This window comes from Limanda limanda, chromosome 8 (assembly GCF_963576545.1).
Source record: "Limanda limanda chromosome 8, fLimLim1.1, whole genome shotgun sequence".
NCBI classification, from domain to species: Eukaryota; Metazoa; Chordata; class Actinopteri; order Pleuronectiformes; family Pleuronectidae; genus Limanda; species Limanda limanda.
The window spans coordinates 18,941,672-18,959,096 of record NC_083643.1 but is presented as its reverse complement, the minus strand read 5'-3'; the positions used below and the strand labels follow the sequence as shown (position 1 = coordinate 18,959,096).

The following is a 17,425-nucleotide window of genomic DNA, read 5'->3' as shown; positions in this document are numbered from 1 at the left end:
CGAGTTATGGAGTGAAGCCCCATTAGAGCAACATCTGTCAGATTGAAAATACATCTGACATGCCGTCTGGATTTTGAGAACATGATTCTTACATTGTGTCAGATTAGAGCCATGGCCCTTAATGGCTGAGCCAGCAGTGATAAATGAAAGTAGATGTACTGTATGAATGTGTGTGTGTGAATAGGTGAATGGGAAACGGTGCTGTACAGCACTTTCAGTGGTCAGCAAGACTAGTAAAGCTGCCAAATAAATACAGACTAACTACAATTTTCAATACATTTTAGATTAAGCTTGACTGTGGTGCTGCTAATCTCAAATCTCAAGCGTGTGTATGTTTTGTTTTTCTCTCCTCAGGCATGCACAAACCACCTCTAGCCCCGAAACCAAAGCTGGTGCAGCCCCAGAGGCCGGGGCTCTCTCCCTCCACCACCAGACGAGCCGGCCTTTCTCTCCCGTCTCCCGGCACGACAAGGAGGATCAAACCGGTACTGGCCCCCAAGCCCTGCCTCTCAAAACTCACATCCGCCGCCGTGGAATCCAAACCCCTTGCTTCAAAGAGTCCGCACCAAACATCTGTAACAGAAAACCCTTGCGCCGTAGGTCTGCTGAACTCTCATAATGGAATACAGCAAGAGAACAAAAAGCCGGATTGGGATTATATTATTCCCATTTGCTTGTGTAGCCAGGAAAACTGCCAGTGCATCAGGAGCACAGCGGCAGGCAGAGACAAACCGGAGAAAGAGTTGCAGAAGGGTAAAGGCGAAGAAAAACGAAAGATTCCCCAAACATCCAGAGGTGTGGTGGAGAGTGGAGAGAGAATGGACGCTAGTAAGAGCCACGTGATGAGTGATAAACCACCACAGTCTGCCTCTACCAATACCCACCTCACTCACCATAAACCTCTACAAGAGAGGCTCAATTTGGACAAAAATCCTCACACAGACATTACCTCCAGTCCTGTGGTGAACGCTAGGCCCTCTCCTCCTCAAAGTACATGCAGCGATAAGTCAAACGGTAACGTAAGGCCTCAGGGTCCACCTGGGCGTGGGCCGAAGGAAGATGCTCTTGACTCAGGGCAAATATCTTGCGTGCCCCAACCCAAACCAGTCCCAGTGCCAAGGAAACCCAGGACAGCTCTTCTGGCTGCCCAGGAAAAGGTGGAGGAGCAGAGGGAAGAGACTATGAGCGTACAGGAAGGGAGGGAGGTGAATGTCAGAGAGGTGAAGGTGTCATCGGAAGGGAAGGACAGCACACCCCTGTCTGTCAGTGTACCTGTTAGAGTCAACAAGCAGCCGATTGTTCTGACTGTGAGAAAGGTCAGTGCTCCGCCAGCCCCTCCACCCAAGAAAAAGCCTTTTCTGTCTGCACCTGAGAGCGCGCCACCTGAGATGCTGCCAAAGGATGTGGACGAGGAGGACCTGGGCTGGGACAGCAGCGCTTATGAGATGGAGGTGTCGGTTGACATGGAGAACGAAGAGGTGGACAAGGAGATGGAAGGAAAGGAAGATCAGGAGAGAGTCTTTAGCGACCTCACGCATTGTCCGACTTCTAGCTTTTTGCTCAATCAGCCGGATACCAGCCAGCCTCCTGCCGTCCCCGGGGCAGCACAGCATGTCGTGCACAGACTGCTTCCGAAGAAGCCGCAGAGACAGAGCAGCCACATGACGTTGATCCAGAGGAAGGAATCCCCTGAGGAGAAAGAAAGTGGGAAATTAGGAGATGATGAGAAAAGGCAGGAGGTGCTTCCCAGACAAGATTGTGTTTTGAGGGAGAGAGCGATGAGGGAGCTGCCTCTGCCCCCAGATGCGAAAGCAAGAAGAAGCCTAATACCACCTGGAATCATTAAGCCCCCCCGGTCCAGCCTGGGCAAACAGAGAGCCAAGTCGTTCTGCGCTGCCGACCTTGTTTTCTCAGACGCACCGAGGAGGAACTCCTTCCGGAAACTGCTGGACTTGAAGCTTTCGGTGAAGATGCTGCCTAAGCTGAGAGGGAGACGAGGCCAGAGCCCGGACTGCACTGCCAACGACAATGAGCAAAGTGTTGACAGTCTCCAGGATGTACGTCAGAACCTCTCACAGCATCCAAGATTGGAACGTAAATTATCCTGTCCTCTGATCGGAGTGGAGCAAAGCGTGGATGGAGATGACCTCTCCCCTGGGATGGATCAAGATGTTCACTACGAGAACATCCGTCACTATGAGGAGATCCCAGACTACGAGAACGTCTACGTGGGGACCTTCTCGCAGCCTCCGGCCTGGCAACGAGACATGTATAATGATGAAGGGATTTATGAGGAGCAGGAGCCGTATATGACCTTTGAGAAAAACTCTGGAAACCAACAGTGTCTCCCACCGACAGACTATGAAAGGTAGATTGTGTTGGCTTTCTTTTCTGTCTTTATATAACCTCACATAAGAATTTCCTTTGAGGAAATTTAGGTTGTTTTCTGAGTCCTGAGGCTTCTCGGAGCAGCAGCACTTATGTGTAAACGATTAAATGACAGAGTGTGACTGTGGATCATTTGTAAAAAAAGAAGGCTCACTGAACACAGGACACACTTGTAAGCAGATCAGCTGAGTCACACAATAATGCCAGGTATGAACAGGGCCATTGTCTTTTCTTTTTCGTTGTTGTTACAGATTCCTGTCTGGGGAGTTTGACAAGTACGGCGGAGAGTTGCTTACAAAGCCTCTCAGGTGTTTGTGGGTTGATTTAAAAATCCAGATGGCTCATTTAAACAATGCTTCTATAAATATGCACTTCAATGCAACAGGTTGTGATCGAAGGCAAAGGGTTATCTCATCTGTTTCCACTCAGAGTGTTAAGATGTAGGTGATGATTTTGGTGCCACTCAAACACAATGGAGGAGATAGATTTTTATCTGTGAGCTCAAAACATTATTGTTAGAAAGCGGAAACCAGGTTTCTGTGACTGTCATCACAATCACAATCTAGTTTGGATGATGATGTTTACACAAGTTGCTCCATTCATATTCCCACTTGTATTAAATTTAAACTCCTTAGAGGGATGTTTGTAATGTGCCTCATCTAGTAAAGAATGTATGTTATGTTACGAATGACCAGTGAACAGAAGTCAGTGGGGAAAATAGGATTACACTTTGTGTAACTGTGCATTCTGCCTCCTGTAGCTTAGCGTGTCGCCCGCTTTAGTTCCTGAATCACATGTCGAAAACACGTTGAGCAGCTCACAAACACAGACCAGTCCCATTTAAATGCAACAACTAATGCAGACACCTTATTTGAAGAAAGACCCACTGACTCCGGCTTAGTGGCTTTGCTGGTTTTGTATTTTAGGTGTTTTTCATTATCTGCAGTTCAGTGCAGGGAGCTGCTGTTGTTTTACACATGGTTCTCCCTCAGGGGATTCTGGTATTTTAGATATGAGGTTTGTCTTTGGTGCAGTTTCCTCCTCTCTCTTCACATCATCATTTTTCAGCTGCAAGGTTAAACGAACAGAGTGTGTGACGACTGCGACTAGTGGTTAGTGACTGGATTGGACTTTGCGTCAGGTGGACTTGGCAGTGTTTTGGCTCTGCGTGTGGAGGCATGCAGCCGGACCAGGCCTTGTGTCATGTGACAGTTTTGTTGATAATCATTGAATGTTTTTTCGGGCTGCATCATGCTGCCTTTCCCGTGTGCTTATATTTTTATGACTCCCTCTTGATCATGGCAGGAAATGTTTGAATACTGCTGTTCTGACAAAAATGCATGCTCCCGCAGATGACATGTGCTGACCTAGGTGCTTTTTATTTCGGCCTCATCTCTTTCGCCCACGTCTTTCAACAACAACATCCTTTCTTGTGGCCTTGTTTTATATTCTAATCATGTGCCATTAGAATGACTAAGGTTTGTGTCACGTTGGGCTGCATTCAGTGGTTTTGATAAATGTCTGCAGCTGCTAGTGTGTATCCATAACACCTGCACAGTTCATGCTTTGGCATCTGTCTTTTTTTCTCCTTTCAAACATTGTGCCCCTTTTAACAGAAGCTCTGCCGGTGAGGAGGTGGAACCCCTGGGTGAGGGCCCGTCCGATGATGATTTTATGGTAAACACCTTTTCGTCAGATGAGGAGGACGAGAACGACAGCAGCTCCATCTCAAGTAAAGGAGACGCTGAGCAGTCAGAGGAGAGTGCGGTGAGTTGATGCTGTTCATGATTTATGACTTGTCTCACTGGATTTATTCTTCACAGGGTCTGTTAAATTGCATTCGGTTTTACTGACAGGTGTTTTCTATTATTTTGTCCAACCACTGCCCATTTAAATGGCTGCAGACTTATTCAGGATTCACATGTCTATCGTAAGAAGTTATTTTCTAATGAATCACAATTAATATCTGTTTTTGCTTTATTGAGACGCAGAGTGGACAGAAGAAGAGCAAGATTCACCACATCGCTACTGAAATCATGAGCTCTGAGAGTGTGTAAGAGTCTTCATTTTTTTCTAAAAGCTTAAGATCACTTAAATGCCTAAAATGAATACAATTTTCTTCTCTTACTACGATGCAGCCCTGCATTTTGGTTTTATTTGCCCAGGTTTTGAAAATATCTGTCTCTGAGATTTCTGCCTTCACCCCCATTTAACGTGAAAAGACACCTCAAATATACTGACAATTTTGCATTTAGAGTGCATACCTGTGCCAAGGCCCAACAATTCCCTTTGAAACCACATTTATATTCACTGAAGAACTGAAAAGAGGTTTATTTATATGCAAGGTCACACACTCAGGCAGAAAAGCGTCCCGCCATGTTTTGTGCTCGAGAATCAAGTCACATGGACCCTTTTTAAACCAGAGGGTCACTCAGTAGAGCACATATCCCTGCCACGGCCCAATAGTCACCTTATGAAACCACATGTCAATTCATCCACACTTTTATTTGGATTTAGCACCTATATTGCAAACACTCATAAATATCAGTTACATAAACATCAGTGTCATGATTGTTTACATCAAGATCCATTGTTCAAGTTATAATATTATAATAATCCACAACTGTCATTTACAGTTTAAGACTATTTAACTTTTATGAAATTAAAACTCACAGGAAGGTCTTTACATTATTTGACAGAAACTTTAAAAATGTTAAGCTGCAAGCTCCGGAGACAAAATTTCCTTCAACTACATTGTATTGGGTGGAGACAGAAATCTGAAAACCTTGGCAAATAAAACAACAATTGTCAGTATGACTATATAAAAGAGGTAATTGAGAAAATACATTTTTCTTTGTATTTAAAGGAAATTGCTCTTTATTGCTCTACTCATCCATCGTAGATAATTAATCTGTTCCTATTTGTTGTTTTTCCAGGTTTGTCGATGTCCTGAAGCTTCTTCATGTTGTAAGAACTCTCCCCACACACATCACCCCTAACATGGCCCCCTGTTTGTTGTGATAAGAGCAGATAGGCTGGTGTTTTTCTGTATATATTGTACTTAGGGCTTGTCTACTGAGAGAGCCCACATTCTCCATATGTGTTTGATTAGCAAACCACTGGGTCACACCCCATGCAGCAGAAAAGAGACCCAACTCCCCTCAGTCTCATCCCCACAGATCACATTCCTCATGGTTTTCCCCTGAATTTCAGCAATAGTGTGATCTCACGGTAACATTACACTCATCTGGACTTAAAGAGTCGCATCATCTCCTTGTGGTTTATGGGGACATTTGATAATTTTTGGATCAAAGGCACAAACATGATGTGATGATGTGGTTTCTTTGCTAACTTCCCTCAAACTTTTCGTGACAGATATAATATGAAGTAACTTGTACAACATAAGTAGTATTAGTTTCTGCTGACGGACCCGTATTAGTCTTATTCTCTCTCAGTGAGTATGTAAACTTGATGGCTCTTTCAGACAATTACAAAACAAAAGCTAAAGCATTTTATAAAATTGGGCCTTAAAACAACGCTTTGCAACAATTACATTAAAACAGCAGCTTCAGAATTAGTTTGATGGTTCACTGACTTGGAATTAGGAAAGTGGTGCTGCAATATTCAGCGTTCAACTTTTAATATATTGATAATTCTTAAAACCTTTTGTTGTATTTGTCACAGCAGCTGCTCCTCTGGTTCAGGAAGCCGGGGATCATGGGTAATATTCAGTGGGACTACACAGTCAGAGCTCCACTTTACAGATTGATTGGCAACATGAAAAAACACTTAATCGCTCGGACACGGAGCACAACAGAATTAACTACCACATGTGGCTGAAGAGGGCGCTGTTACTTATTAAAAGTCACATAATGTTGCTTTAATAAGTAGTTTAACACCATTCCCAACATGTCCACAGTGGTGGGTCGTTTGGCACTTTGAGCTAAATGATAACATCACACATGCTAACATGGTCATGATAACCATACTAACTGGGCTACGGTAGACAGGCAAAATGTCCATATTTAGGTTTTTGTGCCAGCTTGTGCAAATAAGAAACAAAGACAACATAGGCTACAGCAGCGACTTAAAGGGTTTACATTAGTTTTAAGTAAATGTTTGGTCATTTTATAGAGATATGAACATTTTGTCCTGATGATGGCACCTGATACCTACATTATTATAGTTCAACCTGGGGTGAACAAGAATGTACTGAATGTATTATATTTCACAGCAACTATCCATCTTGTGGCTGTAGAGATATTTTAGTCAAAACCACAAAATACCAACATCATGAATATTAAACACAGACAACAAAGAACAGTTGTGTTCTGTCATCATCAACTGGGCTGGGGTCACACATATCTTACACACAGACACCTGATGAATACCGCTAACAGTCACTTAACTCATGTATCAAAGTTAAAGGCTTACAATTGATGAGATGAACCGTCATATGAGCAGATGTTTGAAAGACGACGGCTCTGAAAAAAGAATGAAGTATGGCGGAGTTTCAGGCGATGGTCAGACAGGAAGTTATTGAGTCTCTGTGAACCAAAGGTGAATGGCGTCCGGTAATGAGGATCAGTCACAGCAAGAATGTGGAGGAGATTTAGCCTTTGTGCATTCATGTCAACCAGGCAGCCAGCGTTCCACAAACTGATGGCCATGTTAGTGCTATGCTCTTTGTACGGATGCGTATTGTCTCTAAAATGCTAAACAATAGAAAAAGAGTTACAGCTGTGATTAAGTCAATCAGTGACCGTGGCCACTTCCCTGTAGGCAGCAACAAAACATAACTCACACATATTCAACAAGAACTTCTCTCGTGAATCATCCATGTTTTTTGACTAATATCCACATGACCCACCTCCGTCACTGTCAGCTGTTGTAGAAGGAAGAGATCGCACATAATAACCACAGGAGCTCTCTGCTGGGTGCCCAGTGTGTAAGCACTTTTATTTGCCATGTGTTCACATAAACCACCAAAAATCCTTTACATCATCAGAAAAAGGAGCAGAAACATTGCCTCAGGCTCCTCTGGGGTCTCTCTGTAGTCCTGATTCACTAGAAACTGACAATGTGGAGATAATCAGTGTTTCTTTTTCATGAATTTTTCTGCTTAATGTTCCTGGACTTTTATCTAATAAGATTTGGTTTTGGACTTTGTAGAGCAGACAACTTTTAAATCAGTGCTACTTAGTCCATTTCTTAGAATGCGCTAAATTTTAAAGAAAATATAAAGATGAAGTTCAACAAGAAACAACTAAAGAAAATTGTGCATATTCTGAATTTCCCCACTGTGCTTTTAGTTGACTTCCTGTATTTGTTCCTTCTGACACTTTTTTTCTTTTCCGCCTCTCTTACATAAATAGGACTTCCGAGATGTGGTGTCCAAATCCTCTCGTCAGAATGGGAAGCCCGTGATTGAGGAGCGACTTCTCAACCAGATCCTGTATTACCTTCCACAACTCTACGAACTCAACCAAGACCTGCTGAGAGAGCTGAAGCAGAGATTGGCCAAATGGTAGAGTAACATAATCACAAAAAAGTGCTTTTACATTTGTCATTGTGTGTGAGGCGAGGTACACCCTGGACAGGTTGCCAGTGTACCGTGGGGCCGACATGAGCCATTTTCAGACATGAACTCCGTAGGATGTCCGGAGAACTGAGTCCGGACTTTCTCCGGAGGTTGAACAACGCAGTGGGGGATTGTCCGCTCAGACAAGGACACAAACAACCGATCATGTTCACATTCACACCTACATTCAATTTCAACTTTCCAATCAATCTAACCCTAATCTGCATGTGTTTGAACTATCAAAAGCAGCTGGAGTTCTCTGAGAAAACCCACGCAGACTGGAAAAGAACATGCAAACCCCACACAGAAAGACCCTATAACATTTAAAGAACATTCAAAAACTCGCTTATTGACGTCATGAGGCCTTTCAGGATGTGATTTAATTAGCCTTGATTGACAGTGAACAAACAACATACCAACTGTGTCATCAGGCTCTAATTAAATGCTGCCATTACTTTAATAACCACTTTCAAACTTGAAAGCAGAATTCGTGTCATCTTTCAAATCAAAGTTACAACTGGGAAACTCAGTTTCTTCTGAAATCTCTGACGTAATATCTGACTTAGCCCTTACAAATGTGGAGTTGCCTTTAAACAAAACGATATGGATGCTTCACATCAACCAAAGAGTGTTGTTTGATGTAATTAAACACACATTTAACTCACACACAAGCATCTCTTTAATCAGGCAATAGTGTTGAGCTGTCAAATAATATGTTGTTTTCATTGGAATTGTTACATATGCGTACAGAGGTGTCACATGGGTCTGGTTAATCTCACGCCATTTCATTCTGTGAACAGGGACGAGAGTGCACAGCTAGCCGACATTTTCCTGAAGAAAGGGCCCTACCTGAAGATGTACTCCACTTACATCCGCGAGTTTGACAAGAATGTGGCTTTGCTGGAAGAGCATACCAAGAGGAACCCAGCATTTGGAGCTGTAGTACGGGAGTTTGAGGTAACGAGGCCTGTTAGACCTGTTCTGTCTGTCTGGGGGAGGAGCGTGTTTTGGGTCGATATGACGTCATTGTTTATGTATGTGTTGTGTGTGTGTGTGTGTTGCTTAAAATGATTTATGAAGTGTGTAATTGTCTTTCCAAGGCCACTCCACGCTGTGCTGGCTTGGCCCTGAAGCATTACCTACTGAAGCCTATTCAGAGGATTCCTCAGTACCAGATGCTGCTCACAGGTAACGTCTTATGAAGGCAGGGGCGGTGCTAGAAATTGTCCACATCATGGGCCAGAGAGGGGCCACAATTTAAACAGAGCAGCCAATTATATGTCCAATATCCATAAACTATTTCTGGTTCAGTAAGGTGCACAAGTCATTTCCTTGTTTACTGTAGCTTTGATTCAAAGCCACACATCACTGATTATTTAGAAAATTGTTCCTTGTTCCAGAACATTGAGTAAAAAAATCTAAAAGCAAATGTAATACAAATTCTGAGGGAACTTTTGTATTGTTAGTATTGTAACCTTATGAAAAAAGACTACTGACAGGACAGGGGCACTGCAGGGGCCAATCAGATTTCAGCTGGGGCCAGTCCACCCCTGCTCCCACCCCTACATTTGCCCCTGAATGAAATGTCAGATTACAGCAGTAAGTAAGAAGTGAATCTGTTAATTTCTTGACGCATCATTTTTAAGTCAAACTCAAACTTGATCTATATCAAGATCATTCCTTAAAATCCTATTTCCTAAACAGGTTCGACCAGCCTGCCGTCTCATCGTAGGCGTCATGCTGCCCCCTGGTGTACATAAAAACAAATACAGTGTACATTTCTGTCTCGCGTCCTCTGCTGACATATAATACGATTTTTGAAGTCCGGTCCAAATCTTGGTGACATAACACGAGCTTTAACATGAAGGGGCTTAGAGTGTCATGAGTCTAATGCACCGGGGTCGATCGCTCAGTGCCAGAATGTGAAGAATGTAACTCACGTCACTCTTGTATAATTGAATTACATGATTTACTACACAACACTGAGCCCTTGTGACCCAATGTACCAAGAAGTTTCCTCGTGTTTGATGCCACTGAGTTGAATTTCGTTTCAGATTATCTGAAGAACCTCTCTGAGAACTCGGATGATTACAAGGACACACAAGGTAAATTAAAACGCATTATTGCACATGTGCACTTTTTACTTCAGTGGATTTGAGACTTTATCTGTCATGTATGTGATTTCCTTTTTACTCAGCTGCCCTTGCTCTTGTGAAGGAGGTGGCCAATCATGCCAACGACATCATGAAACAAGGGGTGAGAGCTGATTCAAATATGAAAATCAACATGTTCTCTTAAAGTTTCAGTGTGTAGAATTAAGTGACATAAAGTGGTGAAGTGTCATGTTGCAGCTGGATCCCCCTCACCTCCTCCTCCCTTTCCAAACATGAAAGAGAACCTGTGGTAATCTTGATGTAGTATGTTAACCTTGGACTCCCCCTGATGCAAATATAAAGCATTTCAATATAAAGAGCCCATTCTAGGCTAACTAAAGCAACAATTTCTATAATTTAGTTGAAACACACGAGTGAAAACATCACTAGGATTGTTTTATATTCAATTTCTGTCAATAGATCCCCTTCACCTTAATCTTCACACTGGACCTTTAACCTGATGAAATGCTCCATACATGTTTCTGATCGCTAATTAAAAAACAAATCTCAGGATAATTTCCAGAAGCTGATCCAGGTGCAGTGCAGTCTGAACGGCCATCATGAGATAGTCCAGCCTGGGCGGGTAAGACCTTATCAATGTCGCTTAATGAGTTGTTATTGTGTGCTTATCATTTAAATATAAGCTATTAAAAAATGTATCTACAGCTGTTTTCAGAATTGAGCTCCGTAAAAATGTGCAGACAGTTGGGTCCAGACCTTATCCAGACTTTCTTTGCCTTAGATTGTCCGGGTCAGACACGTTCACACAAACAGGAAAAGGTTTTGTCTGTTGTGTGTTAGAAAATTCATCAACATGCCCACTCACTCACAGGGATTTCTGCAGACTTTATCCTGGTGTATTCTACATTCACTGCAGTTTTAACCAGCTGGCAGGCAGGGAAAGGTGCATGTCTGAAAGCAACTTAAATTACATTTTGTTATTTTGTTCAAAATCTGATGTTGTTCTGATCAAATTTGAAGGACTGTTCTGGAGCTTTCAATTGTATCACACATATCTTTAACAAATGCAGATGGCTCAGCTGTTTTGGATTAGTAGATGTTTTAATTTCCATTTTTCTGACACTTGAAGAACTTATTGTCCATGTTGAATTATTAGTTTATAGTACTTTTTAAATTCAGAGTTCACATTTGACCTTGTAAATAACAGCAGACAACCACCAAATGGTTTATTGCCTTTAGGTCTTACAAAATATTTTACTTTAAAAATTAAATTTAAACAGAAACAGAAAATAACCATTTGTCTTGTTGAATAAAACATGACTTGATTTGCTCTTCTTATATGTTTGTGTTGTAGATCTTCCTGAAGGAGGGCGTCCTAATGAAACTGGCCAGGAAGGTCATGCAGCCCAGAAAGTTCTTCCTGGTACAGTTCACATCTGTCTCTTACTTCTCTTTGCCTCACGCTTTCAGAACATGATCATGGCAACACTGAAATGAATGTGTCGTCGGCCCAGTCCACACTCTCCCATCTTCCCTTTCACTGCAAATTCTTCTGCAAAGAATCCTTATAAACACATGTGCCAAGAGATACTCATTCTAAATAAATGTTTCCTTTTTAAGCAGTTATTAAGTTCATTCATCCATGTCTCGCAATATTTTTTATTCTGCTGTAAAGATCGTAAGAAAATTATAAGTCAGAGCTTCTTGACTGGCTTGGGGTCAAATCTGTACTATATACAGTAGGTGATTTGTTGGGGTGAGGGGAGGCCATCCACTCTAAACCAAAGTGACCAAAATTCATTCTCCTCGATAACCTGCCAATTCTGCCATCCCCTCTCAGGGTCTGACCACCCCCTTGGTAAAATGTAACAATTACCTATCCACAATATATGTACTGTAGAGCAGTTTATTTATTAACTAGCACAGAGACTAACCCGATGTTATCTCAACCACACCAAAACTCTGGATCTTATCATAATCTTTTAATGTGATTTCTCCTTTAGTTTAACGACATGTTGCTGTACACCACCCCTGTTCAGTCGGGTCAGTACAAGCTGAACAACATTCTGTGTCTGGCTGGGATGAGGGTGAGAACTCTTGTCACATCAGTATTATCACAAGATACAAGATATATATACTGCCACCGCTGCTCACAGTGAAATCCCTTACAGGTTAGCAAACCAAGCCAGGAAGCCTATCAGAACGAGCTGAACATTGAGAGTGTGGAGCGCTCCTTCATACTGTCTGCAAGGTAATGATCCGTATCAAGAGATACTGTATCTTCCAATAGTGCATGTGTTTCTCATTGTTGAGCATAGGTGTGTTGATGCTGTGCAGGGTGTGCAGTAATTCTTTGTTTTCTCTTCCTGTAGTTCGGCCAGAGAGAGAGACGAATGGCTCGGGGCCATTTCCACAGCGATCTGTGACTACACCAAAAAGAAAATCAGTTTTATAACTGGCAAACCTCTAGAGGAGGTAAGACAACCTCAGAAAATACACCCTATTTGTTTACTGTAAACTTATAGATTGATGATAAGGTGATAAATCTAAAAAGGTGGTGTATATGAGCAGTAAGGGAGTACCTGAGTCTTTTACGTAAACACAGGTAGAAGTGACTGACGGTGGTGATGGTGCTCCTTTGGGATCCAAAGCCCCGATATGGATCCCTGACCCACGGACCACCATGTGTATGATCTGCACCTGTGAGTTCTCCCTGACATGGCGGAGACACCACTGCCGCGCATGTGGAAAGGTGAGTTCATAAAAGTTGCCTGTAAATCTCACGAAATAACACTTGACATCTTGTTTGTTTCAAACTAAACTAAACCTGTCAATCTCACAGTGGGACTCCGCAGTTCTCAATCACACATACGCAAATGTTTCAGCGCCGAAGCTTCACCACCCGTTCACTTCCAATATGTGCGAGTGAGGATGAATAAAGCATTCGCCTTCTGTGGCGAGGCAAATTGCAGCTTGGGGAGTTCAACTTTGGTGAACTTTGACCCAAGATATTCGCTTCACTTTGCCTTATGTGTGACATCGCCCTATAAGTCGTATATATTGTCGTGTTTAAGCTGCTGTTTGAGATAATAACTGTGCATACACATTATGATATTAATCTTAGAATATTACCCATCTAATCTATTTTTTGGCAAGACCGCAAATTTCTAAAATTTCTCAAAATGTGAATTATTACCTCAATCAAGGAGGTTATGTATTCCCCAGTTTCTATTTGTTTGTTTGATTGTATGTATGTTTCTTAGTTAGCAAGATTACACACAAAATATAGGACAGATCAACATGAAACTAGGTAAAAGGATGTGGAATGGGTGAGGGAAGAAGTGATTTAATTTTGGTGTTGATCCCGAACAGGGGGCGGGTCCAGGAATCTTTCTTTATTATTGTAGAATAGGGCATTTTTCCACTTTTTTGTTGATCTCTCAGAGAACAATACATGATGAAAATAATCAGACATGTTTAGGAGACTGATAATTATGAGTGCGTGCAAGTTGGTGCAGAGCCAAATAATAATGTGGATCTAGTGAATTCAAATGTAGTTTCATAAGGGAATAGTTGCTCACGAAACCCATTTTAATCGCTGTTGTAAAACAAGAGAAAAGTTTGTATGTTATACTTTATCATCCAATCAGGTGGTGTGCCAGTCCTGTTCCTCCAACAAACACTGCCTTGAATACCTAAAGAACCAGTTAGCACGGGTGTGTGACCAGTGCTTCATTGTTCTTCAGCAGCAGAAAAGTAAGAGGAGCTGTTTTCAAGCTTTATTCACAAAGACACTGTCATCCCTATGTTTTCATGTTGCCTCAGGCTGAAACATCACTGTGAATGTGTTTTATTGTCTGCTCATCAGGTGAAGGCTCCATTTCAGCAGCCTTGTCCCCTGGAAGCAGAAACACCTTTGCTTTTTCAAGGAAGCAGAAGAAGAAACCGGCTGCACTCAAAGAGGTGGCTGACAGAGTGATATACAATGACCTGCAGTCTCATGTGATGGATTTTTATGACTCAATGCTGGCGTCAATTAGTGTCCAAAGGAATAATGTTTGTGAGTCGTCCGTCCGTCTGATTCTTTCAAACGCAAAAAGAATGGGGACGCCTCAACAGAATCTTTTTAAATATGGCGCAAATGTTTACTTACACTCACAGATATGATTAGATGTCAGTGGTCAAAGGTCACAGGGACATCATAAAAGTCTGGAAAAAGAAACGTGTGTAGACTGAAACAACTGTGGGTGGTAATTCTAGTTTTTCCTTGTTTCAGGTGTCAGCAAACACAGACAACTCCTCCATGAGCGGCTATCTCCAGAGGTCAAAGGGCAATAAGAAGCAGGGGAAGAGGCTGTGGTTTGTCATTAAAGACAAAGTCTTGTACACGTACGCTGCAAGTGAGGTAAAGTCTCCCACTCGTCTCAGTGACACTCTTCAACCTGTTATAATTGGACTAGTACAGTGGTCAGCAACCCATCGATTGCCACCAACTGGTCGATCTCGACAGTCCTCACTGTCGATCCCTGTAACCCTCTGGACTCACTGGCTGCTGCTGCTCCGCAGAACAGCTGTGTGTGGCGCCTGTCTGTTGTTCACACTGGCAGTGTGTTTACTCCTTGCGTTGGAGCTGCTTGTTTATCTTCTGCATTTCCTTGAATGCAAGTCTGATTATGTACTTAACTCCATGTCAGGACTCTAAGGTATGAAGACGTGCACCTTCCGGTCTGTCGATAACAACCAAAGCCCCTTTAGAACGAATTAATGGATTCAGAAAGTGAAAAGCCAGAGTGCTTTCACTTTGAAACCGGTTCGGGAAGTGTTGGAAATACATACATTTGTGATATAGATAGATAAACATTGTAGTTCACAGCAGAATAAACATAGAACATTTTCTTTCTCCTGAGTTGTTTAATGTTATACGCTGAATTGATGTCACAAACATAAATGGTTGCAATACTTCCTGTATGTGTCAGAAAAAATCTGTTCTTTTGTTTAAAAAATTGTTTGCAGGAGCGGAAGATGCACGGCTTCATACCGTAAACTACTGTTATTTACATGAGTACACAAGACTACTTTTATACAAACAAAACATTGTGCTGCAGTAGCAGATCCTCTGCAGAACTTATTGTTGGAACTACGAAGCTAAATATTGTTCATTGAACACATTCTGTGAATAGGAATAGATATAAATAAGACTATTGTGCATTTACAAGATAAAGGTGCATTACTGCCTTTCTGGGTGTATATTTATGCTCCTACATTGAGCCTTTTACAGAAATTGCAAACATAATAAATATGACCCCTTCTAAGTGGGGTTTTTGGAAGACATCAGGGTGGATGATCTCGGCCCAAGTTTGGAATTGCAAAGTGACCTTGAGCTTCAAAAGGTTGGGGACCACTGGACTAGGAGTTGATTTAATCTCCCTCTAACATGTGTGTCATTGTGTCTTCATGCAGGATGTAGCAGCCTTAGAGAGTCAGCCCCTGTTAGGATTCATGCTGAAAGTGGATTCATCTCAGAAGTTAGAGTTTAAGCTCTACCACAAAAACACGCTGCACCACATTTTTAAAGCTGAGGACGCACAAACAGCTCAAAGGTACAGTATCAAGAGAGATGCAACTAGATTGCACTACACATATCTTTTCTACTTCATGCCTTTTGGCTGTGTACTACATGTTGTGAACCTACATGTCACTTGAGAACTTGAAATGTTGTGTAATTATAAGTGGTGCTACTTTTAGGTTGAGTGTGATACTTATGTGTTGAGTGTGTTCTGAATGTGCAGAGGGTGTTACGTTTATGTTGAGTGTGCTACTTCTATGTTGTGCATGTTACTTGTATGTTGAGTGTGTGTTACTTGCATGTTGAGCATGTTTCTTGTATGTTAAGTGCATTACTTGTATGTTGAGTGTTTCTACGTCTGCTCATATGTTTACACTGGGGATTAGAAAGAACTGTCATTTCAGTCCTGTCAATGTCCTTTACATGTAAAGTTGACTGATAATTGTACAATTATAATATAATTTTTATTTTCTTTTTACAGATGGATCGACTCATTCAAAGAAGCCACTGTACTTTAACACCTTCAGTTCATCAACGAACTTTGTAACCGGACAATGTTTACCTCAGTTGTACAAAAAGCTGCTGGAGGCACATTATTAGCTGGATTAAAATGAAGTAAAGTTTTTTCAAAACTTTTTCAGTTAAGATTTACTGTAGTTGCCATTTCCATTGTTTTTAGAGCACTCTTGTGGTGGTGAAATGTACGCACCAGTGTTTTCCACCAGATATTATTTCAGCTGTGTTTAAATTTAACATTTAGATTTAGTCACATTTTAATTTAATTGTCTAGTTGCCTTTTTGGATCTACATAGCACCGATTTGGCAGTTAAAGCCCATTGTCTGTCAAATTTTTTATAAATAGTGTCAATTAATTTGTATCCACATTTGCCAATTAATAGTCAGAGGTTAAAACAAATCTTGCAAATTTATTTCACACTTATTAATCTAGATGTACAGCACTCAAGACACAACTTTTAATACTTGTATAAGAAAGTTTAATTTTCACAATATTCACTGTTTTGACATTCATTAACTCTACTTTGACATAAATATACTGCGAAGTGTTTTGCACTAAAGTCACTTAAATGGTTGTACATAGATAGATTATATCCCTGAACATTTATAATCTGTAAATATAGATAATTGTAAATGAAATGTTATTAAAGTTCCATGAATTTTGTTTTTACTGTGTTTTTTTTATATCAGTAGAACCAAGAGAAACAATGCCTCCACATTAAAACGGAAAAAGTTGTGTTTTAAATTGTATTACTACTTGTTTGGCTGTGACCAAATTGCTTTTTGTTTTGATTATATTTTTACTTTACTAATGATGTACTGAAATACTTTGACGTTACAACCATGTCAGTGTTAACAGTGGTTAATGTTGCAGAAAGTAGATAATTTTTAAAGTTCTAGGAGTCTTAAAAAGCAACTGAAGAGCATCAGGTTGATTGGGGATTCTTAACTGAACATTACCATAACATTAATGTACCCAAAACGATGCCACATTGTGCTTGTGTGCCAAAGGCTTCACGCATTGGTAAATAGTTTCATGAATAAAGAATAAAGCCCATATACTATTTTTTAAATGTCTTATCAGAAAGAGGAACTATACAGCATCCAGTGATATTGCCCAAACCTCTCTTTTTTGGGGCCCGAGCACTGACAGGCACTGACAGTAAGTGAGGCCCTATTGAAATTGTAAGGATTATTATTTATTTTTTTCAGGCTTTTTTAAATTTGTGAATTTTTTATTATGTTTTTATATATCTTTTT

At 41.2% G+C, this 17,425-nt stretch overlaps 1 protein-coding gene across 1 annotated transcript; it reads left to right on the top strand.

Annotated features, from left to right (window-relative positions):
* The first annotated feature begins 356 nt into the window (after positions 1–356).
* Positions 357–16,256, top strand: LOC133009572 (FYVE, RhoGEF and PH domain-containing protein 6-like). Its single transcript, XM_061077097.1, has 20 exons — positions 357–2,368; positions 4,005–4,155; positions 4,374–4,441; positions 5,325–5,355; positions 7,764–7,915; positions 8,770–8,926; positions 9,070–9,157; positions 10,024–10,074; positions 10,167–10,225; positions 10,634–10,705; positions 11,438–11,506; positions 12,087–12,170; positions 12,255–12,334; positions 12,456–12,558; positions 12,689–12,835; positions 13,734–13,839; positions 13,952–14,046; positions 14,360–14,488; positions 15,544–15,683; positions 16,131–16,256. The coding sequence occupies exons 1-20, from the start codon at positions 357–359 to the stop codon at positions 16,165–16,167; spliced, it is 3,831 nt and encodes a 1,276-aa protein (XP_060933080.1). The 3' UTR covers positions 16,168–16,256.
* Positions 16,257–17,425: the final 1,169 nt, after the last annotated feature.

Coding starts and splice junctions, on each gene's coding strand:
- LOC133009572 (XM_061077097.1), top strand. CDS start 357: ATGCACAAACCACCTCTAGCCCCGAAACCAAAGCTGGTGCAGCCCCAG. Junction 8,927..9,069: donor CTGTAGTACGGGAGTTTGAG/GTAACGAGGCCT, acceptor TGTCTTTCCAAG/GCCACTCCACGCTGTGCTGG. Junction 10,075..10,166: donor TGATTACAAGGACACACAAG/GTAAATTAAAAC, acceptor CTTTTTACTCAG/CTGCCCTTGCTCTTGTGAAG.